Source organism: Phyllosticta citribraziliensis (genome assembly GCF_038025025.1).
Source record: "Phyllosticta citribraziliensis strain CPC 17464 chromosome Unknown J3D65scaffold_2, whole genome shotgun sequence".
Classification (NCBI taxonomy): Eukaryota; Fungi; Ascomycota; class Dothideomycetes; order Botryosphaeriales; family Phyllostictaceae; genus Phyllosticta; species Phyllosticta citribraziliensis.
The window spans coordinates 219,675-235,804 of NW_027117339.1; the positions used below are offsets into that span (position 1 = coordinate 219,675).

Consider the following 16,130-nt stretch of genomic DNA (forward strand, 5'->3'; position numbering starts at 1 on the left):
GCTTTGGCAGCCTGCTACATACAACAGGTGTACCTAGGAAGTCGGCAGTCAAGCACCCAGGTGCCAGCGCCGCGCTTTTGTATTCGTGGACTGCACTGCTGGACAGGACTGGACTGGACAAACGCTACAAGAGGGGACGAGATGAGATGAGCCAGCTTTACCTGATTAGGTCGGTCCCGTCCGTCCCCGTCGGTTGATTCAGTCCTGTTCGATTGATTGGTGGGACCTTGCTGTTCCCTCTTCCTCTCTCTCTCTCTCTCTCTCTCCCTCTCCCTCTCCATTGCACTCTCCACCATCATCACAACGCAAGCTCTACCCACGTGCAAGCAAACGGCAGCAACTCACATCTACCCACGCACCCACGTGGGTCGGCAGCCAGTCCGTGGCAGTCCAGTTTCCCGTCCGTCCGTCCGTCGAGATAAGCTTTCTGGTGCGTAGGCAGTAAGGTTGGCGCCGGGCCGCGCGCTAGCGGTACCTAGTACCCTCGTACCCTAGACACCCTGACTTGAATTGGCTAGCTGCCACCACACCACCATCCCTTCCAATGCCCGGCTGTGTCGTACGCCACAGATCTTTCACAGCGTACCAAAACATGGCGTCACAGGAGTATCGTTTTCGCAATTCAATCGCTGGGAAAGAAGAGGAGCGGGGGTTTACACATTATTACATCCATGTGTATTGCATCCTCGCGCTCGCTCGCTGGCTGGCTAGCTAGTCTAGCTGACTGGGTATCTTTCTCGCTATTATATATTGCTGCACGTCTCCTATTCGCGCCTTGATCAAAGCCTTGCCAATTCGGCCCTGCCCTGCCCGACTAAGCCCAAAACAGTCAAATGATTGATCAAAACGCCGCCCTGTCCTCCATCTGGATGCTGAGATGCTGAGATGTTGAGATGAGATGCGTCTATTCGTCGTTTCTTTCTTGCTCTCGTTTGCCGAGAATTGTCGGCAAGCATGCTCGCTCGTTGGCATGTCAAAACGCTTGGAAAGATTAAAAAAAAAAAAAAAAAAAAAAAGATGGCAAAAAGGTCGAGAACCGCAAACCGACTCGGGACGTGATCTTCCGGACGGCCGTGTGTGAGATGAGGTGCCCGGTGATGTACGACTGGGGGCGCCGCCGGGCTGGATTGCAGGGCGGGCAGGCGGGTGGGAGCACGAGGCCGGGGCGAGCGAGGGAGCGTTTCGACGGGCGCAGGAGCTTGGTGCGTGACCGACTTGACGGCTGCAAGGAAGCCAGTCGTACGGGTCGAGGTCGGTGTCGCTGTGGGTTGCCCTCTCGTGTCGCTTCCGTCATTTGCGCCCCTCCGACGCAATCCATGCACTCTTTCGGCCACGTCCAGAAAGAATCGATTGGATACAGCGACAAAAGTTGTTTTCCAAGACGCGTGCAACGGGCTCAAGCCGCCCACCACCACTGCGGCGTCGCCGGCTTCCCGTCGGCTTTGGCGGTATCGGTCGGCGTCGATTCTGGCGTCGGCGACGGAGTCGAAAGAGAAACCGGCGTCGGCTGTGGCTTGGCCGCCTCTTTTAGTTCAGTCTTGGGCTTTTTTTCATCCGCATCGCTCGACTTGTCCGAGCCCCACAGGAGATAGCTCAAGCCCGAACCAAAGCCACCGCTGCTCTTGCTCTCTTGCTCGTCCTTCTTCGGCGCCTTGCATTCTTCGCCTCCCTCGATGAAGCCGTGCTCGTTCGAGTGCCCCGTGCGAAACGCATAACGTTCCCAGCTCATGCCGCGGCGGCGGCGGCCGTCGCCCTTGCGCACCGTCTCGCCCTGCACAACTTCGGTCTGGACCTCACCGTCGTAGTCGTACAAACGCGGCTCGAAATCTTGGACAGAGGCCCAGGCGTGAATCAGGCGACGCCAGTAGCAGGCCTCGGCGGCAGGCGTGAGGTAGCGGTCGCGGAAAGTGGCGACAGACTCTGCGGCAATGGCGCGGGCGTAATCGGGGCGAGCGACGAGGTCGTCCATGACGGCCGGCAGGTCGTGAAAGTCGCGTTCTACGTGGATGTAGTTCTGCAGGGCTGTCAGTGAGGCGCTTGGCTGCTGGGATGTCGTCACAAACCTGACGCGACCCTTCGGAGCGGAGCAGCGGGTAGTAGTGGGCAACCCAGTCGAGCTCGTGGATGACGGGGACGCTGTTGCAGTTGTGGAGATATCGCAGGCGGCCGCTCCAGGTGTTGCCTGCCAACGTCAGTTTCAACACACTCAACATTCGAAACAAACTTACCCTCCGTGTGCGCGACAAACTTGTACTTGCAAAAGTCTTGCATGGGGATAACATTGTCGCGCGTCCTCCAGTCAATGGACTTGACGTCAGACCAGGAGTGATTGTCCGCCGCCTCAACGAGCGCCTTGCGCAGCCCACCGTTGACTCCCAAGCTTCCGCGCCAGGCCAACTGGGGAATCTTGTCGTCAAACGGGACTTCCATCTCCTTGACGTCATCGCGGAATTGAGGGTACGAGCCAACGGCGTCATCAGGGTAGGCCCACCCGTCAAAGTCCGGGACGACCCACATGTTTTGGTTCGTCTTGTGCCGAGCCCAGGTCCAGCGAATCTTGTCCGGGGAGCCCGCCTCGCCACGGTCGTGCAGGTCCAGCACGAATTCAATGTTTGGCAGCTCGCGCGGGTTGGGAATGGCATTCATGGCGCGGTGCAGCGAGGCAAGCGCGGCAAGACCTCGCGAGCGGTCAGGCTCTCCTTTGGTCTCGTTGACGACAATCAGCTGCGACGTGTTAGTTTGCGCCTGGCTACTAGTAAAGCGTACGGACCTGGCCGTTGTAAATCATGGCGTGGAATTCGCTGCGCGAGTTGGGAATGTCCTCCTCGCCCGCGCCAATGCGGACATCCTTCTCTTGAATCTTGCGGTCCTTGAAGTTCTCTCTTGCCCGGTCGACTTCTTGAAAGAGGCCTGGAAATGCCGCCTACGTACGTTAGCAACGCCTTGAACCAGCCGAAGAAACCTACATCGCACTGGTCGTCCGTGAGGCCATAGTTCAAGGCATCCTTCTCCGGGTCGAAGCGCCACCAACTGACGTGTGGTAGTTTGATTTTGCGAAAGCCGGCGCTCTCGAGGTGCGGTTTTGCCTCGTAGGAAGCCAGACCAATCAGAAAGACGGCAGCGGTGATGGCGGCGGCAGCAAACAGCATCCGGCGGGGCGGAGCTCGTGCCTTTGGGCCATGGAGGGTGGGCGACCCGAGCGGGGTGTAGCGCGGAGCAGTTGGAGAGAGCAAGCTTTTCCAACCCATGGTGCAACAAAAGCCAAAAGGTGTGGAAGAACAAACGGGCTGGGGGCGACTTTTAGATGCAGGAAATGTCGGTAGGCAGCGGGCCAGAAGCAGTGATATCAGGGCGCAAAAACGATAGGGCCACGGCACACGGACAAGCGTCGATCATAGGGTGGCGCAGGACACGGCGACGGCAGCCCAGGTCAGACCAAAGAGGCCAGAGCATGGTGGAGCGGAACAAAGGGAGCAGTGATAGCGGACGGTTTGTGGCGTGCTCGCAAAGGGTACCCATGGCAGGGCAGAGTAGCAACAGGCTGTAGCAGGCTCATTTTAGCGATACGGGTCGCGCCTTTCAGCCCTGTCATGGCAAGCCGGCATGTACGGTACTGTACATATTCAAGCACGGAGCGTAGCTTAGCAGGTGGAGCATATACGATGGGTCCCGGCCTCTTCGGCACGGCGAGTCGAGTCGAGTCGAGTTGGTGGCTGCTGCGATGCGAGCTGTGTCTCGGTACAACGCGCCCGTGTCAGCAGTCAAGTCAGCCGCGAACCAACCACTCAGCTCGTATCTGCGGCGACGTGAGGGGTACTCAGCGGTGGGAGGCCAGGTTGGGCCGGTGGTGGTGTTGATGTGAGGTCCAAACAGGCTCTGCTGGAGCCTGCCAGATTGGACGCCGAGCCAAGCCGCTGGATCCGGGTCTCCCGCCAACTGCCCTCGGATCCATCGCATGTCGACGCGAACAGACGCTCAACACCGACTCTCTCTGCATCGCGACTCCGAAACCACCATGCTGCTCCGCCGTCTGCGTCCATCTCTGCCGTCGCACAAAGACCTCTGCCGGCCCCCATTGTCCCCCCGACATCCTCTGACGTCACGGGGCTGACTGACTGACACCAACACTGCCCCAGACGCATTCCTCACACCAGCCACTCTGTGTTTAGATCTTGCGCCTCGCCGTTGAAGCAAATATACCCAGTCCTGTCAAATCCTCGATGAAATTAGACCTTTTCTTTCCTATATCCCTCGATACTGACCGCACCCTTTGCATGATCCGGTACCTTGCATCACTAGCTTCGGCTCCAAAAACAGGGCCAATCCACCGTCCAAGACCTCGAGACTACAGACCTCTACTCTGAATCAAGACACAAAGATCTATACTACCTGGACTCGCAGTCAGCATGCCACAAACATTTGCGACAAAGTCTCTCACCCCTTCCTCGAGCAACCGGGCCACAGCCGGCCACCATGTCAACGCCACTACCACGTCGTCGTCCCAGGCCCCAGCGGCAACCCCACAAATCCACATAGCCTCCTCCTCGCCAACCCCCTCGCCTTCGCCCGCAACAGCGTCCCAGGCCTCCTCGCGTGCGCCCTCTCCTCGTGTCGCCGGCCCTAGCACCTCGCAGCAGCACACCCGCCGGCCCTCGACGTCGCCCTCGCCTTCGCCTTCGTCCACGTCGCGGCACCACCGTGACTTGCCCCCCGATGATGCCGAGCGCCTCCGCGCCGCCAACGCTGGCTTCGCGCGCGCCATGGCCGGCACCTCGGCCGTGCGCGCCCGCGCAAAGAGCGACACAGGGCCCACGAGCGGCGGCGGGAGCCCCAAAGCCTCCATATGGGAGCGGCCGGGGAGCTCGCGGCGCAGCGGCGAGGTCGACGACGAGCTGGAGCGGCGGTGGGGCGCGTGGGAGAGGGGCGAGCTTGCATCCGGGTCAGGGTCGGCGTCGGACCGCGTGGCCAAGCCCAAGAGCACCAAGGCCGAGTCGGGCGGCACCAGGAGGGGCGGCGGCGGGACTGTCATTCTTCGGGATCAGGAGGGTGATGGTGCTGCTGGGCGCCCGCCGCCCCAGCCGGCGCCCGGCTTGCTCAAACGGCTTCGCAGCAAGATTGTCAAGGATAAGGATCGCGTCAAGGAGATGGCGGAGAGGGCAAACGACCCGAGTCCGGATCACAAGTACGGGCCGTACTGATGACGAGAGGCGGCGAGTGGCAGAGAATAGAAGGGCGCATGAGACACATCACGCGAAAAGAGAAGAGAGGGGATATGAGAGACGAAACGCAACGACGTACAGAGAAACGCGGAACACGATGCTCACGACGCCATGTCCAAAACGGGGAAATGCAAAAGGGAACAGGAAAGGGGAGTTCAGTCACATCTGGTCTTTTCACGCACACTCTGCACGCAATCTTATCCAGCTATCAAATATCAACCATCCATTCTTTTCTTTATCCAACTACCAAGACTCGATGATCTTCCCGCCATGCCAGGTGCCACGTATCGCGCATACCCTGACAGCCAGCCAGGCAGGCACGTTCTCGGCTTCTTCACGCGAGGAACGTGCTATTTGAAGCTGGTTTCGCTTGTATTTTCCGCGTCCGCGTCTGCGTCCTCGTACATGCACGTAAGACGACCTGCCTGCCTAGGTACTTAGCTGTGTCTCCACCACCGCCGTTTACAGCCGGACGCTACCACCAAAAACACTCCGTCGCCGCGGCCGCCTCGGCCCCCACATTATCTACGCACGTTTCTCTACCAACATAAAGTAAACGGCGGAAGTTGAGACTGCGGAGAACTAAACGACGAATGAGCGGCCTGTCTGTGTCCTCCACGTGGTCGAGGCTGTTTTGGGTATGGGCAAGGTATTTGAGACGCACGCATATCCTACTCTGCACTTCCCATTTCCCCTGTCCAACTACCCTGTCTGTCTAGACGACTGACGGCAGCCCAGTCTTCGGAACACTGGGTGGCCAGACAAGTCGGGTTCACATACACTTGTTTTCCTTCGCGTCGTTCGCGCACCCACCTCTCTCTCTTCGCCCCCTCTGCACTGGTATGTGTTGGTGATGCGGGAAGATGGTGATGATGAGCGCTACTCTGGCGCGTTGAACAGTATCTCCATTGTCCAACCACGTCGCCCGTTGTTCCCCTCCACATAACGTTCCGCATTCGCCTTCTTGGGCGCGTCTGCCGGCGCTGCGCTCCACCAAACGCGAACGCCAAAGTGCGGAAGATCCAGCGGACTCGCTCCGCAGCAGTCGGAATTGATCAAAAGTATCTTCCTCTTTGCGGGCCATAGTCGACGTCCCAGCTGCGACTGCAGCCGCAGAATTGAGTCAAGAGCATGGTATTTATACACAAGGAAGGGAAGAACAACCAGCCCGCTGCTCGTGCCATCGACCGCCTATCACACGGAGGTCTGGCATGTGGAGCGCTGGAGCTGGCGTCGCATGTGAGTGGCGGCTGGCTTTCAGTATTCAAGTCGCTGCTGTGGCGCTTGGATTCTGTTTAAGTCGCTGCGGAACTCCTAGATTCTGTTGTCAGACACGGTCTTCCTGCCTTCGGTAGCAGAGAAACGCTCAGTCCGTACTCCTTCTCGCCTCGAACACCCCGTGTACTGGGTTTTGTTTCTGTTGCGCTTGGTCTCTTAGTTTATTCAGTTTCTCGGGTCCTGCGCGATGAGATGGTGATGGACGGCGCAGAGGTGAGATGATGAGTGGCACTATTATCACTCAACGGCGTCTCCTACAATAGACAGGCCGTCAACCCCACAGACAGACTTCTCCCAGTCCACGTTGAATCCGTACGCCCGCGCGCAAAAAAAGTACATGAGAATCGCAATTTTTTATCCAGCCGCGCTTACTGCGGACAGGACTGTGCTGTTGAAATTGATTAGAAGTGGGAAGGATGCAGTTTTTATACAAAACTGCAGAGCGTACGCCCCTTTTCACGGGATGCTTGAGTTGTGATGAGTCGCGACCGTTTGATCCGCGAGGAAGCTGCGGCATGTGAGCGGCGGCGGGCTTTGAGTATTCAACCCTCTGCTGAAGCTCCTAGACTCCTTCATCTCACACAACCTTCCTACCTTCTTTCTCGGATCGTGGATAACGCGGCGACTCTGCTCGCTCTTTTTCGAGAGCCTTCGACGACTGGTGTTTGTTTCTGCTGCGCTTGGCCTGTCATGACTGGCGTAGTTTCCCAAGGCCTGCGCGATGGAGTGATGCTGATGGTCAGCACGAAGGCAAAGGGGACGCGCGATGGCAGAATCGTAAAATGAAGGTCTGGCTGCTAGTCTCGTCTTACTTGCGGTAGTGGATTTTCTCGTGCGCTGTTCTGTGCTGCGCTGCTCTGCTCTTGTCTTGCTTGCTGTGTTGGTAGGTAGGTAGGTTGGATCAGAGGACGCTAGGTGTGACGGGACTGCGGGCCACATGGTCGATCCGTAGACTCGATCGACGCGCACAGAGTCAATGAATGGAAAGGAAAGAGAATGATCGCATTGGCTTGACTGATGAGCTGTCCAAGACGAACTGCCGCAACCTCCCATAATCCTCCGAACCATCAAACCCGGAGCCCAGGATCCAACCAACTCTCCCAATCAGAACGGAAAACTGAGAACCTCCACCCCTGCTCGAAATGCTCCCCCCAAATTGAAGAAACCGCAGCACAAAGAGGTTTGGCGGGCCAGCCAGGGCAATGTGGTGCAAAGGGAAACGAATGAAAGAGAGACAAACTTACCTGATCATTTTGTCCGGGCCAGTTTGTTGTTGTTTGAATTGCAAGGTCGTTTTTGAAGCGGCCACCTTTGACGCACAAGCAGAGTGTGCAAGAGCATCTGTCGGAGGCAGCCAGAGTTGATGTCGGAAGCTGTCCTGCCACTGCGGCAGTGAGGGCTGCTGCTTGCTGGACAAGTTCGACGTCGATTTGGAGAGATTTGAGAGGATGAAGGGAAGTAAGTGCGCATTTTTTGCAACGACGGCGATAGACGCCGATGCCCAGAGCGCTGAACTGACCCCCCGAAATACTCCAGCAGTGGAAGCTGAAGACGAGGGTAACTTGCTCCGTAGGCCGCAGAGCGGATCCTACTTTTAGCCATGCTATCGCGGGAACTCATATGGCCATTTTTTTAGTTGCGTAAAGGAAGACGCGAGCGCGTTTTCCCTCTGTGGCTTTCGCACCGGAGACAGGATGTGCGCTGAACACCTCCACAGTAGTCGGGGAAAGAAACTCGCCTGCCAGGCACTGTTGTACTTCCTGCGTTTGCGATTGCAGGCACTTCGCAGACCTTTTGACGGGTCCGCAACTCGTGGAAAAAGCAGCATTCCGGAAGAAGGTGATTTCCACATCGTGACATCGGAGGTCCCGAGTCGGCTTGAAGGGAGCCCAAGTGTTGATACCGCCGATGCTCGCATCAGAGTTTGCCGTGCAGAATGGTCTTGACTCCGGTCAGTTGTATGATCTGAAACAAGGGTGGAAAAAGCACTTGCCTGACCACTTTGTCTGAGTAGATGGATCAAAGCTTGTTGTTGACACAGGTGTCGCCTGTTTTTGCAGACCCAATCTTGCTGATGCTTCATCGGGTTGTGTTTTGTCGAACATGGGCAAGAGGGTAAGGTTGAGAGGTAGATGAGTGCGCATTTTGGACCGGCGGGACCACCTGACCCCGGCGGAGTGTGAGCGCTGAACACATTGTTTTTGCGATGTTTGCTGATTTGGAGGCTGGACGAAAGTTAGCACAACATGGAGGGCGTTGGAGTTTGACGGTGACCGCTTACCATTTGCAGACACAAGTTTTGCAGTTGTTCCGAATTGCGTGTTGTTAAGGAAGGCAGAGAAGCCGGAGTTGAATGGTTGATGAGTGCGCATTTTGTACCAGTACCAATAGGCACAGGCTGCTGTGAGCGCTGAACACATGTTGTTTGTGATGGTTGCTGATGCAGAAGCTGACAGCGAGTTAGCACAACTTAAATGGTGTTAAAGTTTGCGAGCGGCACTTACAATTTGTAGACACAAATTTTGCTGTCGTTTCGAATTGCGTAGTGTTGAGGAAGGCAGAGAAGCCGGAGTTGAATGGTTGATGAGTGCGCATTTTGTACCGGGATCACCTGGCCCCGGGGGGATTGTGAGCGCTGAACACATTGTTCTTGCGATTGATTTTTGTGCAGAGGCTGACGAGAGTTAGCACAGCTTGACCAGAGAGGAGGGTCGAGGGTACGTACATTTTCCAATGTTTTGCAAGCTCTGGAGCGAGAGCCAGGCCTGACACCGGGAGACATGATCATTGTTGACTACACGGGCGCGTTAGCATGCCCGAAGAGCAGAGAGCGTAAACGACGACGAGTGAAGCGCTGGCCCGCCATGACCTGAAGAAAGGAAGCCTGCAGTCTACTGTCAGCAAAGCGAGTGCTCAAGGTGAGGAGGAAGGTTGAACGCCGGTTCGGCGACAGAGGCTCCAAAAGCAGGGCGCGGCGGGCGCGGGTCTCAAGGGAAGTACGTCGTCCGAGAGCCAAAGTGTTGCCTGAAGAGCTGGAGAGAATCCAGTGGGTTGAACGAGACAGGGCGATGGCGAAGCTGTCGAGAGAGAGGGCAGAGCTCAAGTGCGCGTTGCTGTCGGGTCCCGCTCGCCGCATGGCTCGCTGGGGAGGAGGGCGAGGGAGGATGATGAAGAGGAGAGGAGCGCGGGCGGAGGGTGGAGGGTTTTTGTACTGTCGCGTGGGCGGTGCGCAGGCGGAGCCAGCAGGCAGGTGGAGGGAGGAAGGAGCGCCGCCCACCAGGACAAGCAACTCGAGGCAACAGGATCACGGCGAGTCGGGCTTCCTTGGAGACAAACACGCTTAGACATTACGATAGCATGCTACGTACCGTATCTACTGAATTCCCTTGGAAAATACCTTCAACACGCGCCGCCGCAAATGGAAGATGCAAACCTCACGCCGTGCTGAGGACAACCACACTCCACGCAGGCAGCTCCAGCGTAAAGACACCATCGGCCGCCTCGACGCTGCCCGACACCGGCACGACCGTGTCCGGCGCCTCCAGCGTGTTCGCGTCCGTCTCACCCCCAGTCAGCGTCGTCGTCGCGGCCGAGCCCGTCGCGCCCTCAATGCTCACACTGACGCTCTGCACGTCGGCGCCGTAGTTTGCCAGCTTGACGTAGTACGCACCCGACGACGAGTCGGCCGTCGCGCTCCAGTAGACGGGGCCAAACGCCGTGTCGCTGGTGACCTCGCGCGTCGTGTCGCCGTGGTTGGCGGCGAAGATCTGCTCGACGTAGTAGCTGGTGCTCTTGACCACGCCAGTCGGCGACGCGTCGTAGCTGACAAAGTCGGGCACCCACTGCGTGCCGTTGACGTGCTGCAGCGTCGGCGCGTACGCCGCCAGGCGTATCACGTCCGAGTTGCGCTCGACGCCAATCAGGAAGACGGCCTCGGACACGGCGCCCGCCAAGTACGGCCACTGCTGCTCGTCGCTGTCGCGGTTGGCGTACTCGCCGACGAAAATGGGAATCGACCGGTTCCAATTGTCCCACAGGTTGAACTGCCCCACCAGGTCGTCGCGGGCGGAGTACGTGTGATAGTCTTGCCACGCGCCCTCGGGGAACGGCGACGGCAAGCAGTCGGCGTTGTTGGTGGATGCGATGATGATGATGTCCGGGTACGCGGCTTTGATGGCGTCGTGGAAACGCTGGAAGCGTTCTGGGTATGAGTCGCAGCCTCCGCTCAGGTTGTCCTCGTTGCCAATCTCGACGTATGGGATTGGAAAGGGTTCAGAGTATCCAAGAGCCACGCGCTGCGCCCCATACGTCGTTGAGCTGTCACCGAGGAGGAACTGCCGGCTGTTAGGGATGGGCCCACAGAGGATTTACAAATGTCTCACCTCGAGCTCATTGAGGACGTCATCAATGTACGGCTGCAGAGCGTCGCCGGTAAGCGGCGTGTTTCCACCCGAATTCAGAGCAAGGCCAGCCCAGACTCCCAGGATGTTGAAGAGGTTCATGTCTTCTGCCCACTCGAGGTATTCAATAAGACCTACGCAAAGTTAATCATCTACTCGAAGGGCTTGTCCGAAATATCAACATACCAAGCCAGTCAGTGTTTGGGTAGGTCCAATCGCCTGCATTTATCAGTGTCTTGTGCTAATTGCAGGGAGCAGACAGGAAATGTACCCTGTCGTCCAGGCCTCTCCTCAACGGGTCCAATCGTCTCGTTCCACTTCCACCGGTTGTCCTCGCTCTCGCCCTCCCTACAAAAAGTCAGTAAACCATAGTGATAAAGAGGAGAAGTACTCACAAGTTGTTACCACCCGGAAACCGCAAGAAGCCGCCTCCCAGCTGATCCAAAACTTCCGCAATGCGCGGGTCCAAGCCATTGGGCCTATTCTTAAACGTCGGGGGGTACAGCGCTACAAGGTCAAACCAGACAGTCTTGCCTGCAACCGCGCTGGCGTCTTCCCACACAACTTCCCAGACATTGTTGCCATCGGGAGCCGTAGCATTGCTCTCCAGGGCCGTCGTCTGCACGTAGGTCCAGTCGTCTGCGGAGCCGGTAACGTCGACGCTGGCACTGCCAAATACAGTACCGCTGCTGGCACCGACGAGCCGCAGCGTCAGCGCGCCGCTAAAGTCGCCCTTGAACCAGAAACTCGTGTTGTAAGTCGCCGCGACCACGGGGATGCCCCAGTAGCCTTCGTTGCTGAAGCCGGCCTCGCCTGTCGCGTCTGAGGGCACCGTCACGGCCAGTGAGTGCGTGATGGCGCTATTGAGCGGCGTCGAGGAGTCGACGGCCAGGCTAGCGCTGCCAATGGCTGCGTACGCCGTCAGGTTCTGGTCGTCGCCTTGGAAGCCGTTGTTGCGGAGCAGTTGGCCGTGGATACCGCCGTCGCCCGAGTGGTTAATATCCTGTTGGTGCCAGGTGAGCGGGATTTCTCGCGGGCAGAGGCTCTTTGTCAGATTGTCAAGGAAAGGTCAAGTGCGCACTTCAAACATGATTCCGATTGGCGTCGAACTGGAACTGTTTCCGCCGGATGTGGCTACGGTCAGGTTGATGGAGGCGGCATGGCCGATCAACGAAAGAAACGGCACGAGGGCCGCCAGCCCAGATGAACGAGGGACCTTCATTAGGAGCGCTGGGAGGCAATTGTCCAGCAGAGAAAGCTGGGACAACAAAGGGCAGTGATCGAACAACCTCTTGTGCGAGCATAGTGACTTGACGAGTATAAGTACTCTGGCAGACTAGAGCGAGGTCAACACAAGTGCTTACAAGTTTAAAGTGGGACGGACAGCAAGGAGAATACGATTGGTGGAATTGGAGCTGTCGAAATGGTAGCGTGCATTCACGGAAAGGGAGTGTTGTGTGGTTTGCGGGGCAGGTGGTACAATTGAGCTGTGGGGACAATTGGAGTAGACAAAAGTGGAAAGTAGACAGTCAAAAAGCTTGGTATGCGGACAGACAAGAAAAATTAGACATTGACATGTTTAGGCAGATTTTTGAGCACCAGGAACCGCCCAGTCAGGAGAGCAGAAAGCAGTATTGGACAGGGTTGGCGTTACCCGAGGTGTTGTCTTGCAGGTCCATCTTGCAGCTGCGCAGGCCAGGTCGCCTGACTGGCCGAGATTTTGTTTCGGCAGCGAATGAACCGACGCGACCTTGGTCGGAGAGCTTCTTCAACGGGACACAAGACAGGTGCCGAGAGTCGCTGCCATGGATTCGAGCGTGGAAGCGAGGGGCCCCGCGGGGTAGAGGGTGCGGAGGAAGAAAAGCAGCGCAGGCCAAGATCGAGACTGTCCCCGATGGGATGCCGCAAGAGTAGATCTACCCGCCCGCCCGCCGCCTTGAGTGGAATAAGCTCCGCCGTCGTATTTCCATGTCGTCTTGTCCAGGTCGGTCAGTCCAGTGCGTCCAAATCCCGCACGCCGAGGGTCCACCGCGCAAACAGCCCGACCTTGGTCTGCATATCTCGTATCATGTCCGTGGCCCTGTTGTTGATGGCCTGGAGCTGCGTCGTCTTTTGAACCTGCCCTACCTCGTCCCAGTCGCGGCGCTGCTGTGCTTTGCTCTTCCACCATTCCTCGCGGTCGGTTTCCATCAGCTCGAGCTGCGCCACAATCGTCCGCACGCTGAGAATGATTTCTGCCGTCATCTTTGCCAGCGCTTCAGGCGCGACGCGGATCGAAGACTTGCGCCTTTCCTGGGGGTGCCAGTCATGTCCGGACTGCTGCTCATTAAACAGCTCGACATCGCGGTGGGCCTGGTGGATGGAAGTCTTGAGTTCGGAAACGTGGTGCTCGAGGGGTTTGGGCTGCCCGCGTCAGCTGATGCTCGTCACTCGACAGATGCGTCGGGTTGCATATTGCAGAACTTACCCAGCGGTCTCGATCCACAATGGCCAACACACCACACAGCTGGCACATGGCGTGAGTATTCAAGGGCTTGACGATGGCTCGCTTCACTTTGTTCCAAAACACGTGCCGGCGATGGCTCTGTGCAAGACGTGGAAAGGCTGCCCAGGCTCGTGGAGCTGACGTTTATAGTCCGGGCGATGTCGTGCACTCAGTGGACGCCACATGCAAAAAATGTAAGCATATGCAGGAGGGTAACACCTCATGTACCTGAGGCTCTGTGCTGCTGCCTTAAGCTGCTTGAACGCCCAACAGTCTAGCAAACCACCTGCGGCTACATCCAGCAAGCCGACGATCTTCTAAGCGGTCCTATCAACACAAAACCCGTGAGCAAATCACTGCCAAACCAAACCTGTTGGCACAAGCATCTATAACTCTGTGTCGTTTCAAACCATGCTCCACAAAGGCTGCGGCAGAGGGCGCCGCGCCCTGGCTTGGTGACCTGATTTCAGCTTGCCTTCTTTGATGGCAATGTATGCTTCTCGTTTGGCCGGATTGCCTGTCGTGATGGACCAAGTGTCCAAATTGTAATAGGTCGCAATCGAATGAACCAACCATCGCCTGCGAGGCTGTTAGACGCAATCTGGCAGCAATCAGACATGATTCACCCAAAAGCGCCGCTGCGATCACCAACAAGACTATCAAACACCATCTTGTCGCGCCGCAGCGCTTGCTCGGCTGCCCGCATGTCATTCATTTGGCCGTTCCGCCCAACAAACACAATCTCTTCGTCATCGGAATCGAGATCGGCCAAGCCATCCTGCTCGTCGCGCCTCTCCTTTTCTTCCCAGTTCTCGATGAACTTGCGCACTTCTTGTTCAATGTCTTCGAGGAGGTGCTTGGCGGCGCGCTTTTGGCGGAGCCGCTCTCGCAACTGCTTGAGCGCTTTTGCAGCTTCTTCCTCCTCCTTGCTCACAGCTGGCTTGTTGGCCTTTTGGTTCTTGTTCAGAGACTTGGGTGCGAGCTGTGCGTCCCATAGAGGAGCCAGATAATAGGGGACAGTGTGAACGGGATACGTGGGACGGATTTCCCAGTCGCTCGGAAGAGGAGGCTGCGCGTGTGGGTTGTTCAAAAGACGGTCTGCTCATTGCCTTAGCCACGCACTGGACTTGTCAAGGTTTCGTTCAGCGCGCACCATTCTCCCAGCGGCGCCTCTGGCGACTTCCCTCCTTGCCTTTGAGAAGGGCTTCGCGACGCTTCAAACTGTCCCGGCGGAGCGGCTCTTTGCGACGAGTATAGGCCGAGCGCACAAGCTTGGACGCCGTGGCTTCGGTAGGCTCTGGCTGGGGAAGAACGTGGTCGTCCAGGGGGATGTCCAAGGTCACAGAAGTGCCACGGATGGTTGGTTGAGAGGCCGTAGAGATGTTGACCGAAGCCAAAGCGCGCGTCGCCTCCTCCGTCCAAGCCTCGACGTCGATGGCGGCCTCGACGGCATCGTCCGAAGGCCTGTAAATGTCCGGCACTTCACCGTAGATTGCCATGTTGCGACAGGTGCAGAACGACGGGCGGGATGGTCCGGGTGGAAGATAAGGATAGTAGCTGCCCTCCAGACGCTGTGAAGTGAAAGACACAGAGTCTAGATGAGCGAGCAGCAGAGAATAGCGAATGTCAGAGAGGTGGTGAGTTGGTAGAGGTTAAAGACCGGAGGCGTGGGGGAGCAATCAGACGGGATTGAGCGAGAGGCGCGCCAAGGCGGCAGCCGCGACTCGCGTGCGTCATAGGCCGTGGGAAAGACGTCCGACTCAGCGGGGACTCCATGTCATCAACGACAGTCACAGTGGGTGACTCCTGTCAGCACCCAAACATCAATTGTCAACCCCGAGAACAACCCTCTGTCTACATGTAGACGGAGAGTACGGTGAGATATGGGTGCGTGTGACAGGAAGGCGATTTCTTACCGAAAGGGTTTGCGCCGCCTGCAGGAACACTTCCTTCTTCTTCGCTCGCGACTTGACAGACCCAGAACTCGTTTTATGACCACGAATCCACTGCCCTCACCCTCTTCCCTTCTCCAAATCTCGATCAAGCGATGAATCATGCCCAAAATTGGTCTGCTATGGGGTGGCAGGGACCCCTGTAACAGCGCCCAGCTGTTTCTCTTCGCACTTGATCCAGTGCCCGGACAGCCGTCTCCCTACTGCATCCGCCAGCTTGAGAACCGCAGCAATGGCCCGACAGCCCAGATTTCTCTTCTTTCGGCCTGTTCCCAAAAGAGCAAGGGAGATTCATCAGAGGGCCAAAAATCCAAGATTGAACTTCTCCCTACCGAATTGCTGGACTAGATTTTCACTTACCTCGGAGCGTTCGTCATTCGAGAGGAAAGGCACGACGGCCTGCCGCCGAAACTGGGGAAGATCAAGAGCCAAATCTACCCCCTGCATTTCGTGTCGAAGCGTTTCCATGGTGTTGCAAGACGACATTTGTTCCGCTTCTTCCGAAAAAACCATCACCATAAGAAGCTCAACTACTTTACGCTTTGGCTCCAATGGGACCCTCAATTGGCATCTCGGTTTCGAAAGATAGAGATTGTAGATTATGTCCATTGTGATTGGGCTCCTGGTGGTACCGTGATTCAGTCTGTCCGTGGCGAACCAAAACGCCAGCACCGCCCAAAGCCCTGGCTGGGCCATGGCGTCAAATAGGAATATGGAGATCCGACATGGCACGAAATGGAGCTTGCCGCTCTGTTGCTCGAGACTCCCAGCTTGTCCACCCTGACGTTGCACATAG

At 57.2% G+C, this 16,130-nt stretch overlaps 7 protein-coding genes across 7 annotated transcripts; 2 read left to right on the plus strand and 5 right to left on the minus strand.

Moving 5' to 3' along the window:
* Nucleotides 1-1,396: 1,396 nt before the first annotated feature.
* On the minus strand, nucleotides 1,397-3,149 carry J3D65DRAFT_547929 (glycosyl transferase family 90-domain-containing protein; the record flags this gene model as incomplete). The annotated part of the gene is made up of 5 exons (XM_066796875.1): nucleotides 1,397-2,014; nucleotides 2,064-2,182; nucleotides 2,229-2,724; nucleotides 2,771-2,923; nucleotides 2,967-3,149. The coding sequence occupies 5 exons, from the start codon at nucleotides 3,147-3,149 to the stop codon at nucleotides 1,397-1,399; spliced, it is 1,569 nt and encodes a 522-aa protein (XP_066658296.1).
* Nucleotides 3,150-4,215: 1,066 nt separating this feature from the next.
* On the plus strand, nucleotides 4,216-5,740 carry J3D65DRAFT_195664 (uncharacterized protein). The gene is made up of 2 exons (XM_066794379.1): nucleotides 4,216-4,505; nucleotides 4,584-5,740. The coding sequence occupies exons 1-2, from the start codon at nucleotides 4,474-4,476 to the stop codon at nucleotides 5,575-5,577; spliced, it is 1,026 nt and encodes a 341-aa protein (XP_066658297.1). The 5' UTR covers nucleotides 4,216-4,473; the 3' UTR covers nucleotides 5,578-5,740.
* An 888-nt stretch (nucleotides 5,741-6,628) lies between these two features.
* On the minus strand, nucleotides 6,629-7,832 carry J3D65DRAFT_195523 (uncharacterized protein). Its single transcript, XM_066794376.1, has one exon. The coding sequence runs from the start codon at nucleotides 7,563-7,565 to the stop codon at nucleotides 6,954-6,956; it is 612 nt and encodes a 203-aa protein (XP_066658298.1). The 5' UTR covers nucleotides 7,566-7,832; the 3' UTR covers nucleotides 6,629-6,953.
* Nucleotides 7,833-7,913: 81 nt separating this feature from the next.
* J3D65DRAFT_195586 (uncharacterized protein) lies at nucleotides 7,914-9,338 on the minus strand. The gene is made up of 5 exons (XM_066794378.1): nucleotides 9,223-9,338; nucleotides 9,002-9,171; nucleotides 8,779-8,946; nucleotides 8,491-8,722; nucleotides 7,914-8,438 (listed from the first exon to the last, which is right to left on the minus strand). The coding sequence occupies exons 2-5, from the start codon at nucleotides 9,140-9,142 to the stop codon at nucleotides 8,101-8,103; spliced, it is 879 nt and encodes a 292-aa protein (XP_066658299.1). The 5' UTR covers nucleotides 9,143-9,171; nucleotides 9,223-9,338; the 3' UTR covers nucleotides 7,914-8,100.
* Nucleotides 9,339-9,931: 593 nt separating this feature from the next.
* On the minus strand, nucleotides 9,932-12,119 carry J3D65DRAFT_599818 (Arabinosidase A; the record flags this gene model as incomplete). Its single annotated transcript, XM_066797929.1, has 6 exons — nucleotides 9,932-10,831; nucleotides 10,880-11,031; nucleotides 11,084-11,116; nucleotides 11,169-11,245; nucleotides 11,293-11,900; nucleotides 11,979-12,119. 6 exons carry the CDS (start codon nucleotides 12,117-12,119, stop codon nucleotides 9,932-9,934), a joined length of 1,911 nt encoding a protein of 636 aa, XP_066658300.1.
* A 414-nt stretch (nucleotides 12,120-12,533) lies between these two features.
* J3D65DRAFT_195788 (uncharacterized protein) lies at nucleotides 12,534-13,803 on the plus strand. The gene is made up of 2 exons (XM_066794380.1): nucleotides 12,534-13,415; nucleotides 13,533-13,803. Exons 1-2 carry the CDS (start codon nucleotides 12,866-12,868, stop codon nucleotides 13,658-13,660), a joined length of 678 nt encoding a protein of 225 aa, XP_066658301.1. The 5' UTR covers nucleotides 12,534-12,865; the 3' UTR covers nucleotides 13,661-13,803.
* On the minus strand, nucleotides 13,494-15,053 carry J3D65DRAFT_612290 (R3H-associated N-terminal domain-containing protein). The gene is made up of 3 exons (XM_066799003.1): nucleotides 14,536-15,053; nucleotides 14,009-14,480; nucleotides 13,494-13,961 (listed from the first exon to the last, which is right to left on the minus strand). Exons 1-3 carry the CDS (start codon nucleotides 14,879-14,881, stop codon nucleotides 13,787-13,789), a joined length of 993 nt encoding a protein of 330 aa, XP_066658302.1. The 5' UTR covers nucleotides 14,882-15,053; the 3' UTR covers nucleotides 13,494-13,786.
* Between the last annotated feature and the right edge of the window lie 1,077 nt (nucleotides 15,054-16,130).

Coding starts and splice junctions, on each gene's coding strand:
- J3D65DRAFT_195664 (XM_066794379.1), top strand. CDS start 4,474: ATGTCAACGCCACTACCACGTCGTCGTCCCAG. Junction 4,506..4,583: donor CTACCACGTCGTCGTCCCAG/GCCCCAGCGGCA, acceptor ACAGCGTCCCAG/GCCTCCTCGCGTGCGCCCTC.
- J3D65DRAFT_195523 (XM_066794376.1), bottom strand. CDS start 7,565: ATGGTTCGGAGGATTATGGGAGGTTGCGGCAGTTCGTCTTGGACAGCT.
- J3D65DRAFT_195586 (XM_066794378.1), bottom strand. CDS start 9,142: ATGTGTTCAGCGCTCACAATCCCCCCGGGGCCAGGTGATCCCGGTACA. Junction 8,723..8,778: donor AAAACTTGTGTCTGCAAATG/GTAAGCGGTCAC, acceptor ACTTTCGTCCAG/CCTCCAAATCAGCAAACATC. Junction 8,439..8,490: donor TACTCAGACAAAGTGGTCAG/GCAAGTGCTTTT, acceptor ACCGGAGTCAAG/ACCATTCTGCACGGCAAACT.
- J3D65DRAFT_195788 (XM_066794380.1), top strand. CDS start 12,866: ATGTCGTCTTGTCCAGGTCGGTCAGTCCAGTGCGTCCAAATCCCGCAC. Junction 13,416..13,532: donor CCACACAGCTGGCACATGGC/GTGAGTATTCAA, acceptor TGACGTTTATAG/TCCGGGCGATGTCGTGCACT.
- J3D65DRAFT_612290 (XM_066799003.1), bottom strand. CDS start 14,881: ATGGCAATCTACGGTGAAGTGCCGGACATTTACAGGCCTTCGGACGAT. Junction 14,481..14,535: donor GAGGCGCCGCTGGGAGAATG/GTGCGCGCTGAA, acceptor GGCAATGAGCAG/ACCGTCTTTTGAACAACCCA. Junction 13,962..14,008: donor GATCGCAGCGGCGCTTTTGG/GTGAATCATGTC, acceptor ACAGCCTCGCAG/GCGATGGTTGGTTCATTCGA.